Source organism: Chaetura pelagica, unplaced genomic scaffold, assembly GCF_000747805.2.
Source record: "Chaetura pelagica isolate M959 unplaced genomic scaffold, ChaPel_1.0 scaffold1034, whole genome shotgun sequence".
Lineage (NCBI taxonomy): Eukaryota > Metazoa > Chordata > Aves > Apodiformes > Apodidae > Chaetura > Chaetura pelagica.
Window position 1 is genome coordinate 161,857 of NW_009953139.1, and position 24,685 is coordinate 186,541.

General features: G+C 52.1%; 2 protein-coding genes across 2 annotated transcripts; one reads left to right on the forward strand and one right to left on the reverse strand.

The window, feature by feature from the left end:
- PSMB3 (proteasome (prosome, macropain) subunit, beta type, 3) lies at positions 1–2,025 on the forward strand (the record flags this gene model as incomplete). The annotated part of the gene is made up of 5 exons (XM_009997301.1): positions 1–119; positions 484–591; positions 906–1,083; positions 1,746–1,840; positions 1,977–2,025. Coding segments are annotated over 5 exons (549 nt in total), but the record flags the coding sequence as incomplete, so codon positions are not given.
- Positions 2,026–7,254: 5,229 nt separating this feature from the next.
- Positions 7,255–16,394, reverse strand: PIP4K2B (phosphatidylinositol-5-phosphate 4-kinase, type II, beta). Its single transcript, XM_009997297.1, has 9 exons — positions 16,303–16,394; positions 14,643–14,739; positions 11,640–11,792; positions 10,775–10,921; positions 10,372–10,410; positions 8,960–9,073; positions 8,402–8,660; positions 8,001–8,104; positions 7,255–7,335 (listed from the first exon to the last, which is right to left on the reverse strand). Exons 1-9 carry the CDS (start codon positions 16,365–16,367, stop codon positions 7,255–7,257), a joined length of 1,059 nt encoding a protein of 352 aa, XP_009995599.1. The 5' UTR covers positions 16,368–16,394.
- Between the last annotated feature and the right edge of the window lie 8,291 nt (positions 16,395–24,685).

Here is a 24,685-nt window from a genome sequence, read left to right on the forward strand (position 1 = left end):
GCCGACCGGCGCTTCGGCATCCAGGCCCAGACCGTCACCACCGACTTCCAGAAGATTTTCCCTATGGGAGAAAGACTCTACATTGGGTTGGCAGGACTGGCCACGGACGTGCAGACCGTGTAAGTGAGACCACCCCCCCCCGCCTTCCCACCCTCAGCCTGCAAGAGGAGAAGATGTGTAAAGTGGGAGCTGATGCTGAGTGTAAATGTCTTTGTTTAAGGGTGGGGAGGGTGTCACAGCTGGTGTGACTCCTCTTCTTGGCTTCACTGGGAGTTTTAAAAATAAAACTATACATTGATTTAAGAGCACATTGCTATTGAGAGTTGAAAACTTCAGGTATAAAAGGAGCTGCTCCAGGAGCAGCTGTCTGCCCCAGGGAGGTGGCAGGAGCCTGTCGGGTGTGGTTGGATGGCTCAGACCTGGGCCATGATGAAAGGAACAGGAACCTGGTCCTGCTTTAATGCTGCTTCTCATCTCTTGCAGAGCCCAGAGGCTGAAGTTCAGGCTGAATCTCTATGAGCTGAAGGAAGGCAGGCAGATTAAACCTCAGACTTTCATGAGTATGGTTTCCAATCTGCTCTATGAGAGACGGTAACTGTCAGGGAACTGTTCATGGGTCACTGGAGGCTCTGGGGTCTGGGGGCTGATCCAGTTCTGGAGGGGTGGGAGGCTGAGGTGACTGCTCGTGGCATGGCAAAAGGGGACTTGTGTGGCAGTGTTCTCTTCAGCCTGCTCACAGGAATATTGGGTGTTGTTCATCCTGCAGCCCTGCAGGTTTGTCCTGTGTGCCACACCAGAGCCGTGGCTGGAAGGTCCCCACACACACACCTGGGGGGTGTTGTCCTTGTATAGACACTCAGGTGGGATGTGGGACTGCATCCAGGTGGTTGGCCTGCTCTCCACAGGTTTGGACCTTACTACACAGAACCAGTCATTGCTGGGCTGGACCCCATCACACACGAGCCCTTCATCTGCTCCCTGGACCTGATCGGCTGCCCCATGGTGACCGATGATTTCGTGGTCAGTGGCACCTGCTCCGAGCAGATGTATGGGATGTGTGAGTCCCTCTGGGAGCCCGACATGGTGAGTCCCAGCCCTGGCTCCTGGACCCAACCTCCTGCTAACTGGAGAACCTGAGATGTGGGGCTGGGATGGACAGCTCTGGCCTTTGGTGCTTCCTGAACAAACAGGAGCTGCACTGAGCGCTGGAGCCTGGGGACCCCCGTGTCCTGGGCTGCATCCCCAGCAGCCTGGGCAGCAGGGCCAGGGAGGGGATTGTCCCTCTGTACTTGCCTCTTGTGAGAACTGTGTCCAGTTCTGGAGCCCTCAGCATAAGGGTGTAGAGCTGTTAGAGTGAGTCCAGAGGAGGGGAATGGGACATGGGGGAATGGCTTTAAACTGGAAGAGGGAGATTTAGATTGGACATGAGGAGGAAATTCTTTGCTGTGAGGGTGGTGAGACCCTGGAACAGGGAAGCTGTGGCTGCCTCATCCCTGGCAGTGTTGAAGGGCAGGTTGGATGGGGCTTGGAGCAGCCTGGGCTGGGGGGAGGTGTCCCTGCTCATGGCAGGGGGTTGGATCTAGATGATCTTTAAGGTCCCTTCCAACCCAAACCATTCCATGATCATAGCAGCCTGCAGGGAAAACCCTGCAGCATCTTGGAGGATACTTTGGGGGTTTGACCAAAACCTGATGACTCAACAACATTCCATTGTTACACCAACTAAGATGGATTCTGTTCCTCAGGAACCTGAGCACCTCTTTGAAACCATCTCGCAGGCCATGCTGAACGCTGTGGACAGAGATGCCATCTCTGGCATGGGGGTGGTGGTGCACATCATGTGAGTGCTGCTCCTCCCCTGCAGGACAGAGGCTCCCAGTCCCCCCGGCCCTGCTGCAGCCTCCCCAAGGAAGGGACAATTCCATGGAGATACTAACCATGGAGGTACTAACACTCTTCTTTCCTTCCCCCTGCAGAGAGAAGGACAAGATCACCACCAGGACCCTGAAGGCTCGGCTGGACTAGCCCAGCTCAGCTGCCTCTCACAGCCCAGCCTGCCTGGAGCTTTTTTTTTTTTTTTTTTTAAATAAAACTCTTGAAGTGAACTTTCCTTTTCTGGAGTCTCAACACTGGGGGTTAAGTTCTCATCACTGAAAACACATCAGCAGGAGCTTGGGTTTTACCCAGCAGCAGAGCCTGCCTTGCTGGGTGGCAGCAGGACCTGGCAGGGGTCACTTTTCCAGGCCAATCTGCTTTGTTTTGTCACCAGGACCTGGTAAAATCACTTCTTAATTAACCCCCCTCCCCTAATTTACAGGCACAGGTAACAAGACCTTTTCCAGCTGTGGCTGATCCCTGGCTGGGACCAGTCCCCCAGCTCAGCAGGGCCCTGGACAGAGACCAGCAGAAGGAGCAGGGATACACAAAGTTTTACTTTTATTTTTCTCTGGTTGGAGACTCATCTTGTAACATGCATGCATTTCAAAACAGTAACAGTGTCTCAAACTGCTCCTAGCAAACAGACAAGCACAGAGGACTTAAAATTCCTATTTAAAAAACAGCAGTGGGAAAAAAAAACAAACTAGAATGCTTTTTTTTTTTCTTTTTTCTCTTTTCAGTTTTAGATCCAAGTTTCTTTACATGGTTCCAGCTGCCCAGCCCTGCCCACCCTGACCTGTGTAAGAGGCTCCTCTTGGCACAACCCAGTCCAGCTCCCTCAGCACAAAGAGCAGCACAGCTCAACCAACCCACCAAAGCTCTGCCATCCCTGGCACACAAGGTGTCCAAAGAGCAAGGAAAACCAGTAAAGGCTGATGGGGATACTGGAGAAGGGCTCTGCAGAAGGGGGGAAGGCAGTCAAGAGGGAAAGCTGAACTGGGGTGTCAGGACACAGAGGGGAAGCTACTTTGGGGCTGTTTTGAGGAGGATCTGTCCCAGGTGGGGCTGCAGGGTTGCAAACCCAGCTGAGGAGACACACTCTGACTCCTGCAGGGTTTTTGTACCCCTGGGGTGAAATGTTCTGCCCTATGGGCAGCTGGGATGAAGCTGCTGGGAGACTTGCCAGGAGGCCCAGACACCAAACCACTCCAACTCAGCCTGGTGCCTTTCCTGGGCTGAGAGGAGAAGCCCCAGAAGTTCCCTCCCAGGTTCCCTCTGCAGGAAGCAGGGAGAGAGGGCAGAGCAGGAGCTGCTTCCTCCCAGGAAAGGACAGAGACTTGAATGTGTCTGTTCCTGCTGCTGATCCAGCTGGGGTCCCAGGCGTGAGGATCCTCGTTTAGGCAGGAAATCTGGAGTCACCTACCCCAGAAGTTCTCCCTGTGATGTCACCATCTTCTATCATTAAAACCAGGTCAGAGGTGTGGGTGGGAGCAGAGGGAAGGACCCCTCAAGCTCCCTGCTGGGAGAAGGGAACACCAGGGCCCCCCCCTCCTCTTGGCCCTGACATGAAGGGATGGGTGCTGGGTGGGTGCTGCCTGGTACCTCCAGAACAGGTGGGTCCTAGTGAAGAGTGACCCAACAGGTGGGTTTTATTGCACTATCAGAGCAGAGCAGCAGCCAAACCCTGGCTCCTCACTCTGCCTTCCCTCTCTTCCTTACACTGCAGAAGCTCACCCTAAGTTGAAGGTTCAAAGCAGTTTTTGTAGCTCAGATCTTGACATTTCAGGCCCATGTTCAGCAAGAGACAGACCCTGAGGACAGGCAGGAATTGAGAAAACAACCCTGCAGCTTGTTCCCCTCTCACCCAAGTTCCCCTGCCCTGGGGGCACTGGAGGTGACACTGCAGGCTGGGCTGTTTTGTTCCTTGCTCCTGTTTGAAAACTCCAAATGACCAAATTGAACTAATTTATTTAAATCTGAGCAGGGTCTGAAGCACCTGCAGCTCCTCCAGGCCAGGGTGCTTTCCAGGCAGATGCACCTCAGTGTCAAGGCTTCTGCAGGGTAGATGCTACAGCCAGAAACTAAACTCACATCAGGAACAGACAACAAAGCAGCACAAGCAGCTGTAAAACCAGAATTGAAAGGGCTGGGTTTTCTTTTTAAATACTTGAGTTAAAAAAAAAAAAGTGACCTAAAACAAGATTAAAAACAAAAAGCAAACGAAACAACAAAAAGTCCCTTTTAAAAACAAATCAAATATTTGCAGCTTCACTTCTTATTCTGGTAATAAAAATACTGTCTAGAAACAGAAATTAGCATTTTTAACATAATGCTACCTCTCCAAATGTAAACAATGTACAAAATGCTCATGTTAAACAAAGTTACATACCTGGGTAATACATCATTAAGTGAGAAAATTGCATTTAATGACTTTAACCCACACAGTCTGGCAACTGGACAGAGGGGGCAGGACTGGGGAAGGGCTGAAGGGGAGGGAGTTCATGGGGGGGGAGGGAGTTGATGGGGCTTTTCATTGGAGCCAATTTCATTCCAGCAGGAGCTTGTTTAGAGTGGAATAAGCAAACAGAGTGAACTGCTCTGAAGCCTTTAGCATCACAACCCCAGCAAGGATTGGTGCAGGAACCCACTGCCTCTCAACCTCATTCCTGTTCATGAAGTGCAGAGAATGAGACTCTTGCTGTGTCAGTTTCATTTCTCTTTCTCTGGGCTGGTTGTTCTGTGGTGTCCCAGTGCAGGGGGGGCTGCACTCCCCTCATTCCCTTCTCTCTTCCTCCCCTTCTTCTCATCTTTTTTTCCTTTTTTTTTTTTTTTTTTTTAAATACACATTTTAAAGTTCAACAGTTTAAAAGGTACAAGGTAGTTTCCCAAAAGGAGACCCACAAACTTACCAGGCCAAGGCTGCAGATTCAATGCAGATTTTTTTTAAAACTGTCAAGAATAAAAAAGTCACTGGTGTTCAATTTCTAATGGATAGTAAACTTAAGTGCTTATTGTTTAAGAGAAAAACAACCAACATAATGCCCACAAAACAAAGCAGATGATACCCTCTAAGTCCTCCCTTTTTTAAAACACTCTCAGAGCTGCATTTACTTTGTGGCTTTTCCATCTACACACCTTAAGACACGAGACTCTTCAGCCTCCCAGAGAATGGTGTGTGAATCCCACAGCACATGGAACAGGGCCTGGGCCACAGGGGCAGGAGAAACTGAACGACCCACAAATTAATAAAAAGCTTATGACCCCCTAATATTAATTTTTGACTTCTGAAAGACTCTATTTACAGTGCCCTCTTTCTGGGCTGAAACCCTAGGCCCCTTTTGTCCCCTTGGAAATGGAGACCTGTGGGATTTCACAGCACAAATGTGGGGTTGAACATTAAATTAAAAGAAAGCCCAAGCCCACACTGAGAACCCAGACCAGAGCCAGCATGAGTCTAGGGAAATGACCAGGATGTGATGAGCACCAGTTATCTCTCAAAAGGACCAAATTCCACACAGCAAACTGTAGCACGTGTTACAGCACAGGACAGACATTCCAAACAGCTTATTCCCAAAACAAAGGCATATGTGAAAACAGTTTCAAGGCAGATAAGCAACATGTTTCAACTGCAAGAGGTTGGTTTGAAACACCAAACCTTGCTGAAAAGGAAAATGGAAAAAAAAAAAAAAGAAAAAAAAAAAAGAAAAAAAAAAAAGAAAAAAAAAAAAGAAAAAAAAAAAAGAAAAAAAAAAAAGAAAAAAAAAAAAGAAAAAAAAAAAAGAAAAAAAAAAAAGAAAAAAAAAAAAGAAAAAAAAAAAAGAAAAAAAAAAAAGAAAAAAAAAAAAGAAAAAAAAAAAAGAAAAAAAAAAAAGAAAAAAAAAAAAGAAAAAAAAAAAAGAAAAAAAAAAAAGAAAGAACCAAAAGATCTGAGCTGTTGTGCAGCAGAACCAACAAAACCCAAAGCAAGTCTGACAAGCTTGGCTGTGAAAAATATTACAAGGGTTCTGGAGACAGAACAGGAGGCGTTTCAGTCACACAAATCAGTTCCAACTCCTTGGGGAGGGGGTTTAAATAATCTGGCGCCAAGTGTTCAAACATTTCCACTCCTTGACTGTTGCTCTAGAGGGGGACACGGAGCAGAGGAGGGTACAAACCACCACAGCTCAAGTCCTGGGTTCCCTTGAGCAGCAGAACTCGCTGCCCAGTCCCAGTGCTCCCTGGGGGCAGCGAGGCCAACTCCTCTGTGTGCAAGTCACGTTGCCATGGGAAAAAGCAACCAACGAACCAAAGAACCTCTGTCAGGAAACAAATTCAAGTACCTGTTGCAGATGGGGCAAGTAAGGAAGACTGAACGTTAGCTGAGATGAGCTCTGGCAGAACTGGGACCTGGAGTTGGAACCTCAGAGACGTGGCGGCTCCGGGCCGAGGTGCGACAGGGAAACGTTCTGGAGACTCAAATACCATCCTCTTCCTACAGGTACAAACTGCTTTTTTCTGTGGTGTTTTTTTTTCCTCTTTCCTTCCATGCAGTCTTCCCAGCTGGCCAATTTCAACCACAATAGGTCCCAGCATGTTCATATCCCAGGTGGTTTGACGCCTCTACTACCTCTCACACTGTTTTGTTCAGGTTCTAGGAGTTCCACCTTTTTAAGAGATCATCTTTGGTAGATGTTCATGTCCCTCATCTTTCTTGTAAATCAAGTGCAGTTACAAAAGAAAAAGTCTGTTACTTAAATTAACAACAACAAAAAATAAAGTGTCCCAGTCTGAATTTACCTAAAGTTCAGCAACTCCTCCTTATCAGGGTAATATTTTCCGTCCTTGAAATGGTGAGTGATTTTCCTTCCAATTCCTACACCAAGAGGAAAATAAAAGGGCTTGTGTGTCTTTCTGGTGAAGACAGTCCAATAAAAAAAAAAAAAAAAAAGAAGGAAAAAAAGAAAGAAGTAGTTTGTGGAATCAGGCACTGCTTCACTGCCACTGAAGGTGACCCAGAGCAACCCCTCTTCCACAGTGCCACGTGTCCCACCCCAACGGGACCTCTCAAGCAGAGAGGAGAAAACATCATCAGCAAGAGCAGCGCTGAAACAAAGCACTTGTCTGGTTCTCAAAAGCCCTCAAACCTGATCTCTGGGCACTTCTGTAACATAAAACCCCACTTTTCCACTGGGGTCAAGTGGACTGTTGGAGGGTGCACCTGGAATTCATTTTCTCTCGAGTCACACAGTGCCACACACCCCACCCTTGCGCACACACACACACACACACACACACACCCCCCACATGCTGCTACAGTGTCTGTCTTAGTGTCACAGGCTGTGTTCTCTGGGGGGAGCAGCCCCTCTGCTCTTCATCTCTGGCTGAAGCTGGAGCCAACTATGTCAGGATGTTGGAGATAAACTCGTTGAAGCGTTTCGAGTACTGCTCGGGGTTGACGGTGGAGATCTCTGCCCCAGCCTGCAAGGCAGAAAGAAGAGACAAGTCACAACCTCCCCCTCAAAGGGGAGACCCTGCAGAGGGTGGGGGGAGGCCAGCAGGGAGCAAGCACGTCTGCACAGCCTGTCTCTGCCTGGGCAGACACACAGCAACATGCAAGTTCTAGGGAAAAACATCCCGAGGGGTCTAGAAGGATCCCTGAGGAAACTGATTGTAGCTCCAGCTGGATATTCTGCAGGCCCCTGAGTCAAAGGATTGGATTTGTTCTCTCATGGTTCAGAGGAGCTTTGGGAGGAGCATGACATCCCCATGTCCTGCTAACCTGGGCTTTCTTCATGCCCTTTTGGGGAGCTGAGGGCTGCTGCCAGGGAACAGGAGTGGCTCCAGGAAGGGGAAGGGTGGTGTGTCCCTGCAGCCAGTCTGTTCCTGCTCTGTGAGGCTGCTGGTGCCACTCCAGGGAAACCAAGCACCTCCCAAACTGGGACATAAACACAACTCATCTCCAAACAACCAGAGGGAAAAAGCCTTTCCAAGAGCCTGAGGAGACAGTAAGTGAGGGAAGGGCAGTTCTTGGGCATGGGATCACTGGAGAATTGCCATCCTGGTAGAAACATCCATGCCAGGAAACATCAGAGCCAGATGTGCAGGCCAAGCAGAAGCTCCAGAGCCCCCCCTGCAGCTCTTACCCCATGTTTCACTGTTTTGGCAGCATGTGCAGCTTTCTTCTTCGTATCGTACGGCGTGAGGATGTCTATAATGGCCATGAAGTAGACTTCCTTCTTGGGGGCACCTAGCAAGGCCAAGAGAGTCACTGGCACACCCTGAGCTGTGAGCAGAACCCAGCTGCACCCCCATCCTCAGGAGACACCCAGCAGGTCTGCCCTGATGCCACCAGCAGGGAGAGCAGGGCAGCTGGAGGCTGCAGGAGGGCAGAGAAGAGCACACGCTCTCCCAGCATCACTCCAACCCCTTCCAACTCACACCTGTACAGCTGAGCAGAGACAAAGTGTCTCTTTCCTCCCCACTCCATCCAGCCCAGCCAGACCACAGGACACCCCCTCCCCTGCCCTTCAGACCTTCCACTCACTTTCGTGGCTCTTCATGGCGTAGACGTCGACTGAGGGGTCGAACTCCCCGGGCCCGAAGAAGCGCGGGTAGTTGAGGAGGTTGCCGGGGCTGTCGGGTGGGGTCCCGTAGGAGGAGATGGGGTTGCCCCCCAGACCATCGTTCTCACACTCCTCATCCTCTGCCCGATCCTCCACTTCCATCTCCTCCTGCTCTGCTCGGTCGACGTCGTGGATCCCCACCAACAAGCTGTAGTCCATGATCTTCAGCTGAGCCAAAAACTGGGAAGAAAGAGACGAAGTGAGAACAATGGGATCTAAGGTGGGATCAGGAACCCTCAGCCCTGCCTTGCCTGTGCCTCCCTGGATAGAAAGGGCAGGAGTGAGAGCTAAACCCTTACTAGACTCCAGAGAATCCATACAAACTCATCTGCCCACTGCCACCAGCAATGACCCTGCTGCACCAGCTTGGCTGATCCAGGGATGACTTTTCAGCCACTGCTGCCCCCCTTGGGGCAGAGGCCACAGGGAGGATCCAGTTATGGGGGCAGAGCCAACACTGTCCCCCCTGGAGACCCTACCTCCACGTCCCTCTTCAGCTTCTCCAGGAAGTTCTTTTTACTCTCTTCCCCAACATGCAGCTTCTGACCCTCATTCAAGAAGTCGTTGTCCTTGAAGGTGGGCAGATCCTTGGCCTGCAACAGAAAAAGCTGGGTCAGATTCTCCAAAGCCCCCACTCTGGGGGGGAGGGCTGGTCCACCAACCCAACAGCAGCATGTTAATTGCACTGAGATCTGCTCAGCTGGGGCTGCACCAAGGTCTTTCTGCCTGTTCAGAGGGTGAAGTGGCTCTTTCTGTCCCCCAAGGGTGAGGGTGGCACCAGGCAGAGCTCAGTGCTTGTCAGCAAATCCCTGTGCTGAGCTGCACCCCGGGGACACTGAGGGGAGACACAGGGAACAACCCGACTTCACAGGCTGCAGGGAAGATGTGCTGCAGGCTGAGCTGGGCTCCTGCCAGAGAGGGTCCCACCAGCTCCCAGAATAGAAAAGAAATGCATTTTGTTGGTTTCTGATTGGACAGAAAGCGGGCAAAGGAAAAAAATACACTTCTATCCCTAAAGACTTGAGGAAAAAATGAAACCCACTGCTTTTCGAGGGATCTGCTTGCAGCAGGCCCTGAAGACTCCCCAGGGATATGGAAGAACATAAAACTCCTTTGTGCAACTGGGAATTTATTATTTTGTTCTTCAAATGACACATGGGCACGTGGCAGCTCGATCCAGACCTAACATGAATGGTCTGAAACAAACTGCAGGAGCTGGGAAAGGTGGAGAGTCAAAGAGCCAGGAAACCAGGGACACCTGGGCAGCACGAGGCTGTGCCTGGATACCAGAGCCCTGGGCTCATGCCACACATCTCACTTCAGGAGGGGCTGGAGCAGACTTGCCCTGTGATCCCAAACCTGAAAGGCCCACATGGATGTGCAAAACATGTAACAACTGCTGTGGGTTCAAGAGGACTTCCCATGGCAGCTCCACAGCTCTGCAGGGGCAGGATTCTGAGTTGCACCTTCCCCTGATGGCTCCAGAAACCAAACTCAAATGTGCTGAGATGTGCCCAGACTCTGAGAGGAGCTGCTCTGGTTTGTAAAAGCATCTGTTGCAGAACCTAACTGCTGACCTGACTTGGTTTGGTGAAGAAATCCTTCCATAAAGGCACCACTGCACTAATGTGGGTTTTGGTACTTGTGGGATTGTCCCCCAAGAAGTTCCAACCACCAGTAGTGCCAAGATAACAGGGCAGGGCAGCACCAGATCTGCACCACCTCCTCCTGAGCAGCTACTGGGCACAGCCTGAAAGGTGGGACAGAAACAGGTTATCACCCAGGGCCCATTTCACATCCCCTCCTCAATACCCCCTTGGGAAAGGGAACTCTGTTGGATCTGCTTCCAACCACCAGGAGGAAGGAAAGGCTGGCCAGGAACAGTCCATACCTTCTCTTTGTCACTGGCTTCCCTGGATACTGTTGAGCCCTGATAAAAGAACAGAGAACAGAGCATTGCTGCACCACGTGTCGTGCTCACAAAGAATTCATTGATATCATCTCATTCCTCCATGCAGAAAAAATAACGAAAGCTTTTTTTAAAACCAGTGCTCAACCCCTTTGTGATGGCTGAGATGGACCAGCAGGTCCTTCCTGGGGTAGTGCTGGCCACTTGGGATCAGGAGTGGAACAACATTTGAGCCTCAAGTGAAGCCCCATCCAGAGCCCCCAAAACCTAATCCCCTGAACAAAAAGCAAGGCGTGGGACCTCGTCAAGTGGGTGTTACAAAGATGAACTCCAGCCCTCCTGGAAAAGGAGCTGTCAGCCCCAAGAGTGGCCCCCAGGCTCTCACCTTCAGGTCGTACTTGCGATGCACCGTCAGCCTGTGGCTGAACACGTTTCTGGTCACCACCATGTAGGTCTCCACCCCATCCACCGTGAGCCGGTACATGCCCAAGAACTGGGGCAGGAGGGTGTTCCCATGGCACTCCACTATGAACTGGAGGAGAGCAGGGAAGGGAAGGGCAGAGAAAGACAGCAAGGTCACCCAGAGCCCAGCTCGGACAGAACGCAAGCTCAGCAAGAAGCTGACAGTGAAACCTCCATCTGACAGTGAAGGGAAAGGAGCTCCCAGGGTATCAGGAAAAGCAAGTCAGGGCACTGGAAGAACCTTCCAGCCCTGAGCTGAGCCACAGCATCCCCCTGTGTGCATGTCCAGCCTGCTGCAGCTGCCCAGATGTGCCTGTCACACAGTCCCAGCAGGGCAGGCCTACCAGCAGCAGTGGCCAATATCACTGCTGGTGGTTGTGTGAGTGTGTCTGAAAGCAGGTGCAGCTGGACTGGCAGGTGCTGTGGACCAGGGTGGAGCATTTTCACTGTCCCACTTTGCCCCCCTTCCCCATTCCTGCATGTAACTGTCTCCTCTACTCCCTCTGGGCAGCCTGGTTCAAAGGGCAGCCTCAGGAGCAGGTTTACAGATCTCAGGCACCAACAATCCACAATCCATGGAAGTGAGGAACAGGGGGAGCTCAGAAAGGGCTCAGCCCTGGGAGGCCCAGGCAGCTGTGCCACACTTGGCTCTTGGATGCTCAGGAGCTTCTGTTTGGAAGCTCCACCAGGTCTCATGCTGGGAATCCAAGCTCCAGCTCCCCAGCAAATCCCAAGAAGCTCCCCAAGGTGTTTTCAACTCCCCTCCCAGGGTTCCAGACTCACCGTACCTGGTGGTACTTCTTGAGGATGTTGTGCATCTCTGCCACATCCTCGCTGGACACGGCCTTGATGACAAACCTCCTGTCATAGGTGGTGAGGAAGCGGGCCCCACAGCGGCCCTGGCTGTCGCTGTTCACCGGGGCACTCCGAGTCACCGAGTTCTGAGGGAACCAGAACAGAGTCAGGGGGGAGAGGAGAGGCAGGAGCTGCTGGAGGAGAAAGAACAGCACCCTTGGGAAGCAGAGGAGATGTGGGTGCCCAGCTCCAGAACCTGGCTCTGGAACAACAGGCATCCCAGGGGCTTTGTGCTCCACCTGGGTCAGTGCCCTGGCCAAGCTCCAGAGCTCACCTGGCAAACACACTTTAATTGTGACTGTTAATGAGCAGGCACCCTTGGGTGATCAGCACTGCTGAGTAACCCAGCTGTCTCAAGTCTGGATAATGAGTTTAAAGCCTCCAGCTGGGACTTCTATCTGTTCCTGTGTTTGACTCCAACACCTGGCAGGTACTTTTGGAGATGTGATTTACTGACCCGCAGACCAGGACTTCTCAGCATCTCCCCCTGCAGATCTCAGAGCAGAGAGGAGCTTCCCAAGATGGAAGCTAAAACAGAACAAAATGAAGGAAATGGCCTGCCTTCCTTTCCATCAAAATCAGCCTCAACTGGCAAAGGCCTCATTGTTTGGGGATTCTTTACAGGTCACCCTAAACCCAAAAGCCACCCTCAGCTGTTCTTACGATTGGATGGAAACGAGTGAGAGTATAAATAGCTTTGGTTGGTCTTCAACCAGCAGCATCTGCTTTCCTATCCCACCCTTAGCAACGGCTCCTTGAAGCTCCTTCCATCCTTGCAGCACAATTGCAAAATCCCAAGCACTGCCAGTCTCTGCTGCTGCTCCCTGAGGCACAGGACCAGCCCTGCCCTGATGCCTCTCCCCAGGGGGGGTTGCTGTCAGCCCCACCCACTGCTCTCTGCACCTCCCAGACCAACCCAAGCAGGTGACCAGTTTCCTGCTTCAAACCAGTCTCAGCAACTGCCTCCCAACTCTACCAGCCCAGACCCCAGTCCCTGCTCAGAAGCCAGTTTGCCAACAGGCTCACGAGCTCGTCCTGGCCCCTGGCACAGCCAGGGGGTGAGATCAGAGCTGGGTAGGGGGCTTCAGCTCAAGGCAGGTTTGTCTGCCAGGATCTCCAGGCTGTATGGTGCTGATCCTGGTGATTTTTAGCTGCTGGTTCCAGTTCCCTCCTTCCCTGGGCACTCTGAGGAGCAGGCAGCAGAGGGAGCCTGCTCTGCTGCAGACACAGACACGCAGGCAGCAGGAAGAGGGACTGCCCATGCCAGGCTGCAAGTGAGCCCAGAGCTTTCCTTTCAGGATGAAGCATTTCGAGCCTTTAAAACTTTAATGAAGCAGAGGAAAAAAAAAACAACCAAACAACTCTACTCCTGCCAACGGTGTGGAAATCATCAGAAAAATACAGGCAAACAAAAAACCCCCTTAGTTCTTGCTGATATTTTCAAATTACTCTGGATCAGCCCTCATCTCCAAACCACAGCTTTTCTTCCAGAGGAGATGGGAAGCAGGAATCACGACCACATATGGACATCACCAACCTCACAGGTTGACTTTGTTCCCTTCCTGTCACTCCCAGCCCTTCCACAGATCAGCTGGGCGTTGTGTTTAGCATCCTGGCTCAATTCCCACCCAAGCCATCCCATCTTACCCACCTGAACTTCAGCTCAATGAATGTTTCCTGCTTTCTGTCCTTAGCTGGACACTTGTAAGGAGCCAAACTGCTCCACCACAGAGGGGGAAGAAGTAATTCTTCAGAGCAGCAGGTAGAGCATAAATGATAAAATGGGTACTGAGAACCAAGGAGATCATGGCTGCTTCTATACAAGTTACTCCACTGATCACTTCTTAAAAGAAACTGAGAAGATGATTTCTAAAATACATTGTATTGGATGGGCTGGGAGAAAAAATAATGAGGAGCTAATGACTTTACTACATGTAATTATGATGGAGGGCAGGGAGGAAGCCAGCACAGAAGGCAGTTCCCCAGGGGCAGGGTGCTGCTGGCCAAGCAGGCTCCTCAGGAGCTGGCATAGCCTGGCAGGAGCTGCTAGCACAGCCCAGGAATGGCACCTCTACCCAGAGGACAGGCCTGACACCAGGTAGGAAAAATCAAATTCATCATTTAAGAGGCAGGTTCTCTCCCTGCTCACCCTGCCCTGCTCCTGGGCTGGTGGGTTCCAGTGAGGGTTTAACTGCATCAGTGCTGGCTTCTCACCAGCTGCAGCAAGTGCCAGAGACCTGGTTCCATCACCCAACATTTGGCTGCTAAAGGCCACCTGGCTCTCCAAGCCACCCTCTTCTTCTGCACGGGCTTCTCTTTCATTTCCAAGGTCTCTAAGCAGCCTCCTGCTGCACATCTCCTGCCTGAGCAAGACCAAGGGCTGCGTGTGGAAGGGTGGCCCTGCTGCAGTAGCCAGAGTCACGTCTCCCATTCACTGGGTTTCAGCCCAGTAGTCTTCAGAAGTATTAATACAAGAAAATGCCTCTCCCCTCCAAGGCAAATCTCTGGCCTTAGGGGACACATCCCAGAGCAGCAGCTACCTTGATAACCTCAGTTCCACAGCACCAAGCCTTGGCACAAGCACTTGCTTAAAGCAGCACCTGAATCTGTAAAACCACAAATCATTTTCCTTGCAGATGTTCTGTGCTAGATCACTGATCTCCTGGCTGCAGCCACCTGCAGCCTCTTACTTGATGTCAGGACTGGAAGCACTCTGGAGCAGGGACCATCTTTTCATTCTGCAATTGCCCAGTCCCTGCACAGCAAGATCTGCTCCATTTCTCAGCCCCCTCAGGGTTATGGTAAAACTACTCAAACCACCATTATAAACCCACAAAAGACTGACCACACAAGAATGTTGATATCGTGGTTTCTCTGACAGCTTGGTTCTGCCCTAGGGAAAGGTGTTAAGAGGGTAGAGAAGGAAGAGACAGTACCTGGTAGTCTTGATCATCAATCCCAAATCTCTCCCGGAGGTTCCGGAACACCAGTGGACAATATTCCTTAAATTTAAAGCGACTTGGCAAGTTTTCCCTAGGGCAAAGCAGAATAGATGTTCTTGTGCAATGATCAGCTTGTGCAATCAAGCTCAACTCTCTCTCACTTCACTGCCAGCCCCCCAGGATATCCAAGCCCCCTCTGACCTACAAGGGCCCCGTTCTGCAGGGATTTGCCCTCATTAGGGGGCTTGCAGAAGTGTCATCTGCTCCCAGCAACGCTTGCAAGGATCCAGCTTCTGACTACCAGGCTCCTTGGATCAGGGTGTCTGTCTCATAGAACAGTCTCCCCTGTCACCAGCACAGATCTGACAGAACAATTTCTCCCTCCTGGCTCTGTTCTGCTCAGTGAGGCAGCTGCCCCCTGCAACACACCCTGACTGTTCAGGATAAAAAGCTGGAGGAAAAAAGGGGGGGGACACACACGCTCTGGTTTCAGATCTGACCACTCGTGCGTCAAAATAAAGGTCAACAGAAAAGAAACCAGCTCACCCAGAACACAAAGGAGAGGGGGTGAATCAGCTCCAGTCTGGTATCTTCCAGACCAGTCCCAACCATCACAGGGTGAGCTTTGCTGCCAGGCCTGGCCAGCTGGGAATGGGGCCTGCCCAGGGGACAACAGACAACATTCCCCATCCCTCAGGGATGCTGCATCTACCCCCTGCCAGGGCTCCTGTTCTGCCCACTGGGAAGAGGAAGGAGAGGATGGTCCTGCTTGGACACAAGGGGAGGTTCTGTCAGCTCATTCTCAGTGGGAACCCTCTGCACCACGATGTGGGAAACTAACATCTACGTAGGAGAAGAGGGAAGAGCAGATACTGCAAACTGTAGGTGCCAGGGAAGACAAACTTTGGAATGACACTCCCACACTGAGAAGCTGATCCCTGTGGAACTGAGTGAAAATGAAGCATTAATCAGGGAGCACCACAGAGTTGCACACAGCCAGAGCCAGGCTGGAGACAGCTCTGAGCACCAGGCACAACTGTGGCTTTCAAACGGCTCCCAAAAATGGGTCTTTTGGGAAAAGGGATGGCTTCCTGCAAAGCCCAGGGGCCAGGGGTATAATGCAGTTTCCCAGCTGCCTCCTGTGAACAGTCTTAAGAAGAGAGGGAACCCAGCAGGTCCTGGAGAGCCAATTCCTGCCCTGTCCTCCATGGTCTTGGGGTTTGGGTTCTGCTGGTCAGGATAGGACACCCAGACAGGCAGAGCAGGAGGCAGGAGAGAGCCCTGGGTCTGTTTTGTGAATAACCAAGATGTGGAGCAAACTCAAGCCCTGGGACTTTGGACAAGTTACACTTTGTGAACTCTGAAAATACTGTCTTGTAGCCAGGCCAGTGAAGCTCTGTGTGTAACTAGCCTTGGTTTTAAGCAGTGCCACTGCTGAGCCCGGCCCTACCAGCCTCCTCCCCACTCAAAGGACACAAACAAAACCACAAGACAGCATCTCACTGACAGACTGACTCCCTGCTGAGGGCTCTGGGCAGGGCATGTGTCCAGCCACTCTTGGAATTACAACACCAAAAGGCCTTCAACCACTACTTTCTCCCACAACAAAGAGCTCTAATTATAGAGACAAACGAGTTGGGAAGCACCTACTTACTTGTTGAATAGATGATTGTCCACCTTAATCTTACTGTAGGCTTTAAAGTCATCGGGCATTAACATGACAGGGACAGGAACATTGCTGAGTTCATTGATCTGAAAGAGAAAGGAAACTGAGTTCCACTGCCCTGCAGCTGCTGCCAATACACCCAGGGGATGCCAAACTCCCCATAACCTGTTTTTGGATCAGTACAACCCCTCAGACTCTCAGACCAATTTGCTGGGCTGCAGCAACCTGGGGAACACTGTGGTTAGAAGCCACAGGAGCATCTGGTTCAATCATGCGGTGAGAAACCCCCCAGCCAGCCCTGGCATCTATTCACCTTCAACTGATCATTCCAGACACAGCTTAGACCTGAGACAAACCTACAGACCAAAAAATAGCAGACTCTGTGCTTTAAATAAATCACCTTTGCCTTTATTTAGGAAAGGCTGCATCAGACAGTATCTTAACTGGTCCTCACTTACAAACCACAGACCATCACAGTCCTCAGCCTGGCCAGCCAGAACAGACCCTGGGCAGCTTTGCTGCAGCACAGCTCCCCTGTGGATGCTGTTCCCATCCTTGCTGTCTTATGTTGCTCTTATCCCACCTTCTCTAAAGGGATGAGTCACTCCACTAGATTGTTTTTGCTCCTTAGTCATGTGTGACAGGAATACAGCGAAGCAGCAGGATGCATGTTCAGCTACTACTGCACAGACAGGCTGATGCCACAGAGCCCAGCAGCGAAAGCACCAACAGAACCAACCCAGAAATCCACCTTTGGGCTCTGCCTCGCTGCCCCAGCCAAACCTGTGCCCTAGCAGGGATGTTCAAGAGCAGTTCAAGAGGCAGCAGGTTACTGAGCTGCCTCTTCTGAGGACAGCTCTGGGGTCATTAATTCACCCGGGCTTCCCAGGAATCATAGTCCCATCCACTGGAACTGCTGTCAACGTGCTGGAATCAGGCAGCAGCTTCCTCACAGCTCCATTCCCACCAAGCAGGGGATGCTGGAGAGAAGCAGATGACACTGGCAAGAGCAGGGTTTGGCTCGGAGTCAGGCCAGGGGGCTGTTCCCAACATCAAAACCTCCAGTAGGTCAAGTGGCTTCCCAGCAGGCCTGGAAAGGATGTGGCATTTCCCTGCTGGCTGGAAAGCCCCAGGAAAGGACTCCAGCTCTGGGATTCCCTGTTCCAAGTGTGCAACAGGACACGCAACACTGCCCAAAGAGCTGCTGCCACATCTCTGAGGAGGAGGCAGAGGTGAAAGGAGGTGTGAGGGAGCCATTCTGCAGAAGGATCTGCAGCATAGGTCAACTCTGCAAGGACTGAGCAGGTCCCAGCTCTGGAGATGCACCATGAGCTGCCTAATTACACCAGGAAGCCTTTGATGAGGCACAGATTTTTCACATCCTTTCTCCATCATCACCAGTGAAAAAAACTAGACCAGATTTAACAAATGTCAGACAGGAAAGACAGACCCAGACACCCTGCAAAGACAGAAGCTGCCTATTTTCAGAGGCAGCCATCCCACACAGCAGAGAAGTGGGAAGCAAAGTGGCCACCGCTCCGTGATGAGCAGAGATGGTGCCTCTTGAAAGCCCTGCCCAGTATTTACTTCAGAGCAGCACTGAGAAGCATCAAGCACTCCCATCAAGTGTTCTGGGATGGATGGGGAATGCTGCACAGATGCATGAATAAGTAATGCCAGGGGCCTCTCACAGGTTGTATCAGCAGGGAGCAGAGAGGCTGATGGCTCAGTCCTGCCCTGAGCTGCTCCTGGGAGGGGCAAGAGGAGCACAGGTGAGGAAAGGACCTCCCAGATCCTGGGGTCCAGCTCTCACCTACTGCAGGGACCTGTATCAGAGAGCCCCATGCACCTCTCAGGGTGAAGAGAAAACAGATAATTCTGCGTTAAAAGCAAACCAAAACAAAAAGCACTGGCTCCAGCCCCAATCCTTGGACACGCCTGTTCCCAGCCCCTCTCCCCAGCGGTGGGAGAGGCACAAACAAGCTATGATCAGCTCGTTGCAGAGCAGAGGAAGGGTGCTGAGGGCTGAGAGGGAACAGCCATTCAGAGATTATTTCCTCCCTGCCAGAAATTCAGACACAAACGTGAGCAAAGTGAGATGTCAAGGCGTCTCGGGATGGCTCTGGGTGCCCTCGTTTCTGCCGAAGCACAAACCTCAAAGCAAACCTTGTACCTGTTGCAAAGTCTCCTGGCTGGCAGGAATGGGCTGCCAGGATATCTGGTCTGGTTTCAAAAATGCCCTCACCCTTCCCAAGATACAACAGCCTGGAAACAGCCAAAGAAAACCCCGCCCTGCAGAAGCCTTTCCCTCCTTCCAGAACCGCAGAGCAGAGCTTTCTGGATGCTCTGGGATCCCAGCTCTGGAGGAGATAAGGAGAAGGAAGGGATTTGTGCTGGGGACCAGAACTGCTCCCCAGGAGCTGAACTGGCAGCCCTGCCAGCCCAGCACAGCACAGGGCAGCTCTGGGGACTTTGCTCCTCAAAGAAGCCTGAAAGCAAATGTGGTGCTGGGCTGTTTGGCTCCTGAGCAGGAGGGATTTGCACTGGCTGCTCCCACAGCAGTTACCCTGCTTCCCACCTTCCTCAGGATCCCAAAGGGACAGGAATGAAAAGCCTCCAACCCTGCCCTCGGAGAAGGGACATCCCAACCTCTTGTCACCCAACCCTCAGCATCCAGAGCCCCTTCCTAAGGGTTATCAGGCCAGGTCCTGCTATGTGGTGCCCAGTGAAACTCCAGGAGCCCATATCCAAAGGGAAGCAGCAGGATCCACAGGGATGTCTCCTGTGCTTATCATGGTGGAATCTGAGCAGCTCCCAGAGCAACGTGACTAAGGCCTGGCACATGTTTGCTCTCCTGCCTTCCCCCTGGGGAGAGGCGTGTAGCAGATTATATATAGCAGAGTGTGTCTATGTGTTTATGCTACAGAAGGCAAGGTCACAGCAAGGTGCACAGCCCTGAGGTGTCCAGCAACCCCTGGCTCCTGGGGAGCCCCTTCCCACACCTCTGACCTCCCCCCCCCCATCTCCCACCAAGAGGTGTCATCCAGCTGGAGACAGCTTTTCTGTACCTGGAGCTTTGGAGATCCCTGGGGCTGGTGGAGGCCACAAGATGGGCAGTGAAATCTTGGGCTCAGGTCTTTGTTCTGGAAGAGGCAGCTGCTGTGGGGGCAGCTGCAGAGCACAGCAGTCACAGCCCTGGGTGCCTCCCCACCAGGCTCAGGGGCTGTTCCAGCAGCACAGCAGGTGCAGCAGCATAGTCTGTGCTGGGGGAATCTCCCCATCTCCACTGCAAAGGTCCCCAAAGCAGAAGTTAAGAAGGGCTCATTTAGAGCACAAGCTCTTCAGAGCAGGGATCTGTCTCCAGGCCCAGCATGATGCTGGTTTGCTGTAAATCATCCAGCTTCTTAGACCTAATCTGCCTTCGAATCCTCTTGAAAACAAGCCCATGTTTTTTGCACAGTTCTCTTAGCCAGGAGTTTTCTATTCCCCCACTGAACAGAAGGCACAAAACAACCTGCCAGGGACCAGTCCAGGCTGAAGGGACCATTAAAAAGTGCATTTTGCCACCTGCATTTTGCAGAGAGGGGTAGGACACTGGTCCTGCTCCTGCCCAGGACTGAGGGTGGGAATGGCATGTGTCCCTCAGCCTCACCCAGCCTCAGACACACACCAGGCCCAGAGGGTCTCAGTGGAGCTCAGGGGATTTAAAACCAAGACACATTTATACAAACCAACTGACAGCTTCACTAGGCAACGGCAGGGGCACTGAGGAGGAGCTGCCTCACATTTCTCTGCTGGTTTCACCATATTCCCAAAACAAAGCAGTGATTTCCCAAGCCAGGCAAGCAGCCCGGGGTGCTCAGAGGTCACCTAGCCAGGAGACAGGCCAGGCAGAATTCCCAGGGCAATCCCAGCTGGAGGGACAGGCAGCCAGAGGCCACTCAGAGGCCACTGAAGGAGGGCCCAGGGCTGGGTGCAGCAGCAGATCAGGAAGAGGAGACCCTCATCTCTCCAAAGCTCCCTCCTCTTCCCAGCAGACAGAGGAATGGGGGGGCTCAGCTCTGCTGTTCCTCCAGCTTTCCTCTAACCGCCCAGTGGCCAAACCCTGCACTCCCCACCAGCACAGCCCTTTTCTGCCCACACTGCTGACAAGTCTCCTGCCCCCCAAGCCTGGTAGGGCTTGGAAAAACACCATCTCCCCCTCTGTCTGCTCAGCTGCTACGTCCTGGTCACTCCAATTATTGAGCAACACTCTGGGTGTATCTGTGGTTGATAATTTGTCTTCCTGACCCAAAGCCAGTCCCTTTCTCAATAAAAAGGCACATCAATATTCTGTGTCATTCAGGGACAGCTGCTAGAAGGAATGGGCCAGGCATAATTTTGCTTCAAAACCTGCCTGTAGCCTCAAAGTGGCAATTACCATTAGTAAATTGATGGGAAAATGCAATTTGTTTACTAACAAGATCCAGATGATGGAGTGAGTGAGTCTACTCTCTAGGATTCTTTACAACAGGAATTTGCTCAGGAATATAAAAATACTTTGCTCCTCTCAAAGCCCTTCAGTCAGGCACCTCAAAGTGCTTTGTGAGCATTAGTTAAACTTTATAATACTCTGGGGAAGGAGGTAAAAAATGGCAAAAATCACTTTAGCACGGAGACAAAGCCCCATCTCCAGCACAACTTGGCTGCTGCTTAACACAGGAGAGCAACTGGGCAACCTTTGAGGAGCAGTGTTTTCCATGAATTAGAGCATGATTAATCAGCATCCAAGCTAAGAGAACCCTCACACGATGCTATGGAAGCCTGAATCTTGTGGTCAGTCATTTCTGGCAGTGCTCTGGGGACACCAGCGTGCTTCAGGAGGGGGAAGAAGTGACAGCAAAGCCACCTCTTCCCCAGCCAAGAGCTCTGGGGCCTGGGACCCAGGTGTCCTGAGGGAGCTGCAGCACAAGGCAGTGCCACAGGCTGAGGAATCAGGCTGTGTCACCCCTGTCTCAGGGCAGCCTGTCACCCAGCACCTCAGCACGGCCACAGGACTACAGGAAAGCATCTGTCCTCCCAGCCCACCTGCAGGCAGAGCTACCACCTCCCTGGGCTCAGGCAGGAGTGTGGGATGGAGGGGGTGAAGGACCAACCCACAGCCACATTTGTCAGCAGCAGAGCAGGCAACTGAGCCTCCTTTTCCTCACTGAGCCACCCAGGAAAAACTGTTCTCTCCGTATCCCAAGAAAAGGGCTCCTGGAATCTCTGTGTTAACAAGAGGTCCCGGGATCAGAGCCACCAGCCTTGGTTATGAGCAGGGGCTACCAGGGCCACATGCTGCACTCTGCAGAGGTCAGTCAGAGCCCTGGCAGCCAGGGAGTGTTGGGGGGGACAAATCCAGGCTGCTCAGCCTGTGCCACGACCAATTGATAGGACCTTCAACATTCGATACGTGGCAGATGCTGCTCTGGCTGGAAGGAACATGGCAACCCCAAACCCACCCCTGCAGAGAAGGGAGAAGCTTCTGCAAATCCCAACGTTGCTGCTTCCCTTGCACACCAAGCAGCTGTGTTCTGTGCTGTCTGGCCCCACTCCTCAGGGTCCTGGGAGATGGGCTGGTGCTTCAGCCAGTGACCAGAGCCTCTGGAGCACAGGTGCCTGGGGCAGGATCCACACAGCCAGCAGGAGACCTCTGCCCATTCCCACAAAAATGGGATGTTTCTGCCTCCCCCCCACCTGCACCCACAGAGCTCCAGGAATGGTTTCTGGCTGAGCTGCCACCTGGAGAAGCATCACCCTGACAAATTCCACCACTCATTTAAGGTACAAACACAAGAGTCACTTCCCCACCAGCCACTGAGCTCACAGGGATCCCAGTGCCTGGGATCACCAGCACCTTCCAACTGTTTCTATGGTTTCCAGAGCATCACCCCAGGCCGCCATGCTCATCCAGCTGCTGGGAGGAGATGGCTTCTCCCTTCCAGAACCAGCACAACTTTCCCTCCCTGAGCTCCCATGGACACGTGTCCAGCCAGGGTGTGGGGAACACAGACAGAGCAACCAGCACGTCACCAACCCCGAGGAGCTGCAGCTCCTCTTCCAACCCTACAACAACAGCCTCCAGCAAAGCCTCCCGAGGAGCCACCTCCACCTCTGCTGGACCTTGCAGCACCCTACAGGAAACTCAGAAATCAAGGGTGAGCCTCTGTGACTCCATCTCCCTCTCCCATCTGCAGGAGTTCTCCCCTCCATGGTTTCCTAGTTTCAAGCTCAGCTGTGGGACTAAAACCACCCAGGTCTGGCCCAGCCAAACCAGCCACAGCCCCACCCCGGCTCACTGGGGACCTCCAGGCCAGCCAAGACCCAGCTCCTTATTCCAACAGCAACACTCAGAACTGATGTTCCAGAAATCAGCTCCTGTCCTTGGGGTGCTCACATGCTTGCTCCTGATCCTCTTCCAGACCCATCACTGCCTGTATCCACACCAGCTGCTAACAGGCTTGTTTAAACACCAGGCAGGGTTGGGCTCTGCCAGACTCAGTGAACAGGCCTCAGGGAGCTTCTTCAGTCACCAGAAATGGTGGATTGCATCAAATGGGTGTTTGCTTGATGCTCATGAGAAAGTTCATCTCAAAAGCAAGTATTTTTGACAGAACCTTCCTGGCACAGCCTCATGGCTGTGCTGAGAGCACTTCCCAAGGCAGAGCTGCACAGACACAGCCAAGAGATTCACTCCTCCTTAGAAGACCATGGTCTGGGAGCCAAAGATGAAACAACCCCTTCAAAAAGATTTCTAACAAACTCCAAAGATGCTCCTGAAAAGATTTCCAAACTGTCCAGACCCATCTGCTGGAAGCAATTCCACTTCCCAAGGCACCAACAATCACCCCTCCCAAAGGCAGAGCAGGAGGAGCAGCTGATCAGGTGTTGAGCAGACAAAGCCCCCTCAGCTTGTGGTCACCCCAGCCACCTCTTTGGCCCAAACAAGGAGGAAAACGAACCAGCAGGAACTTGTTGAGAGATCCTGGATGCTTATCCAAGGGTGAGGAGGGCACAGCTGAAATGTTCCAACCCCCTTCCCAGCCCCTCAGGATCCTGTCCTCTCTGGCAGCAATTTCTTCATACTGTGCATCTGATATAATCCCATTACCAGCTTAGTGTTCAGCCACAACCACCACCTTTCCCTCCTCCCTTTGCCTAAATATTTCACAGCCAAGTGCTCCAGAAGTTACATTGTCCCCCTCCAGTGCCTAAAAAAGTTGCCAGATTCCCAGGACCCAGACAGCTACACACACACAAAATACAGCTCACTGCAATCAGAGTCCCTAAGAGGCCACAAATGAAACCCAGAAGATTCCCAGCAAATCCCATTTCTTCAGGGCTCCCAACAGCACCACTGATCAAAGCCTGATTAAATTCATTATCCTGCTTCCTGGGCAAGGCTCTGAGCAGCAAGTACTTGGAACATCCTTTGACTCAGAGATGCTGAACTACATCTGGAAGCTTTCACTCCATCAGCAGGCAAGCTGGAAATGCAATTTCCAATTGTTTTTTTGGCGTGTTATTTGTTTCTGCAAAAATTAAACCTAAATCCCTTCCACTCCCTAGGAAACATCAATTAATCTAATGGAGGAAAAGGTGTCAGAGCCCTGAAAGCTTATTCATTTAGGGAGGGATGAGGTTTCTGAATTCTCTGACCCCTGAGTATTCTCCCACAACAGCACCTGGGGAGCAAATGGAGATCAACCTCAGGACAAGACTGGTGCCTGACACCACAGGCCAGGGAGAAGTTTCCAGAGAAAAAATACCAAGATGGTCTTAGGATCCAGCAAAGGAGGTGGATGAAGAGCTGAGCCTTCACTGACACTTCCACTCCATCCCCTCCCAGCTCCCCAAGACTCGTGCCAACCACCCTCCAGGGGAAACCCTGGGGACACACAGGGCACGAGCAGCTGAAACCTGGAGTCAGAGGCAAGGCTGGGCAGAGGGGGCCAAAAAATAACCCCCGCTGGGAATATTTTGGGATGGAGGAGAGAGATACGTGCAGCTCTCCTCATCCAGCTGAGACACAGGGTTTGTTGCCGTGCACGTGGGACCTCCAGAGGGTGACACAAGGGAGTCCCCAACACCCCTGTGAGGGACACCCTGATTCCAGAGGATGGGAATGCTATGGGGAAGGAGGCCCAACCCCTGGAGAAAGGCACCACCAGAGGCAGGGGTGAGGGATGGAGACCCCATGGAAACCCCCCACTCAGAGAACAACCAGCAGGACTGATCCCGGGGTGCTTGGGAGGGGGGAATTCAGGGAAAGACCCGGATTAGGGAACAGATGCCAGGAGGTGGGAAGGCTGAGATGGAGGGGTGAGCAGGGGGCGACCTGGGGAGGGGG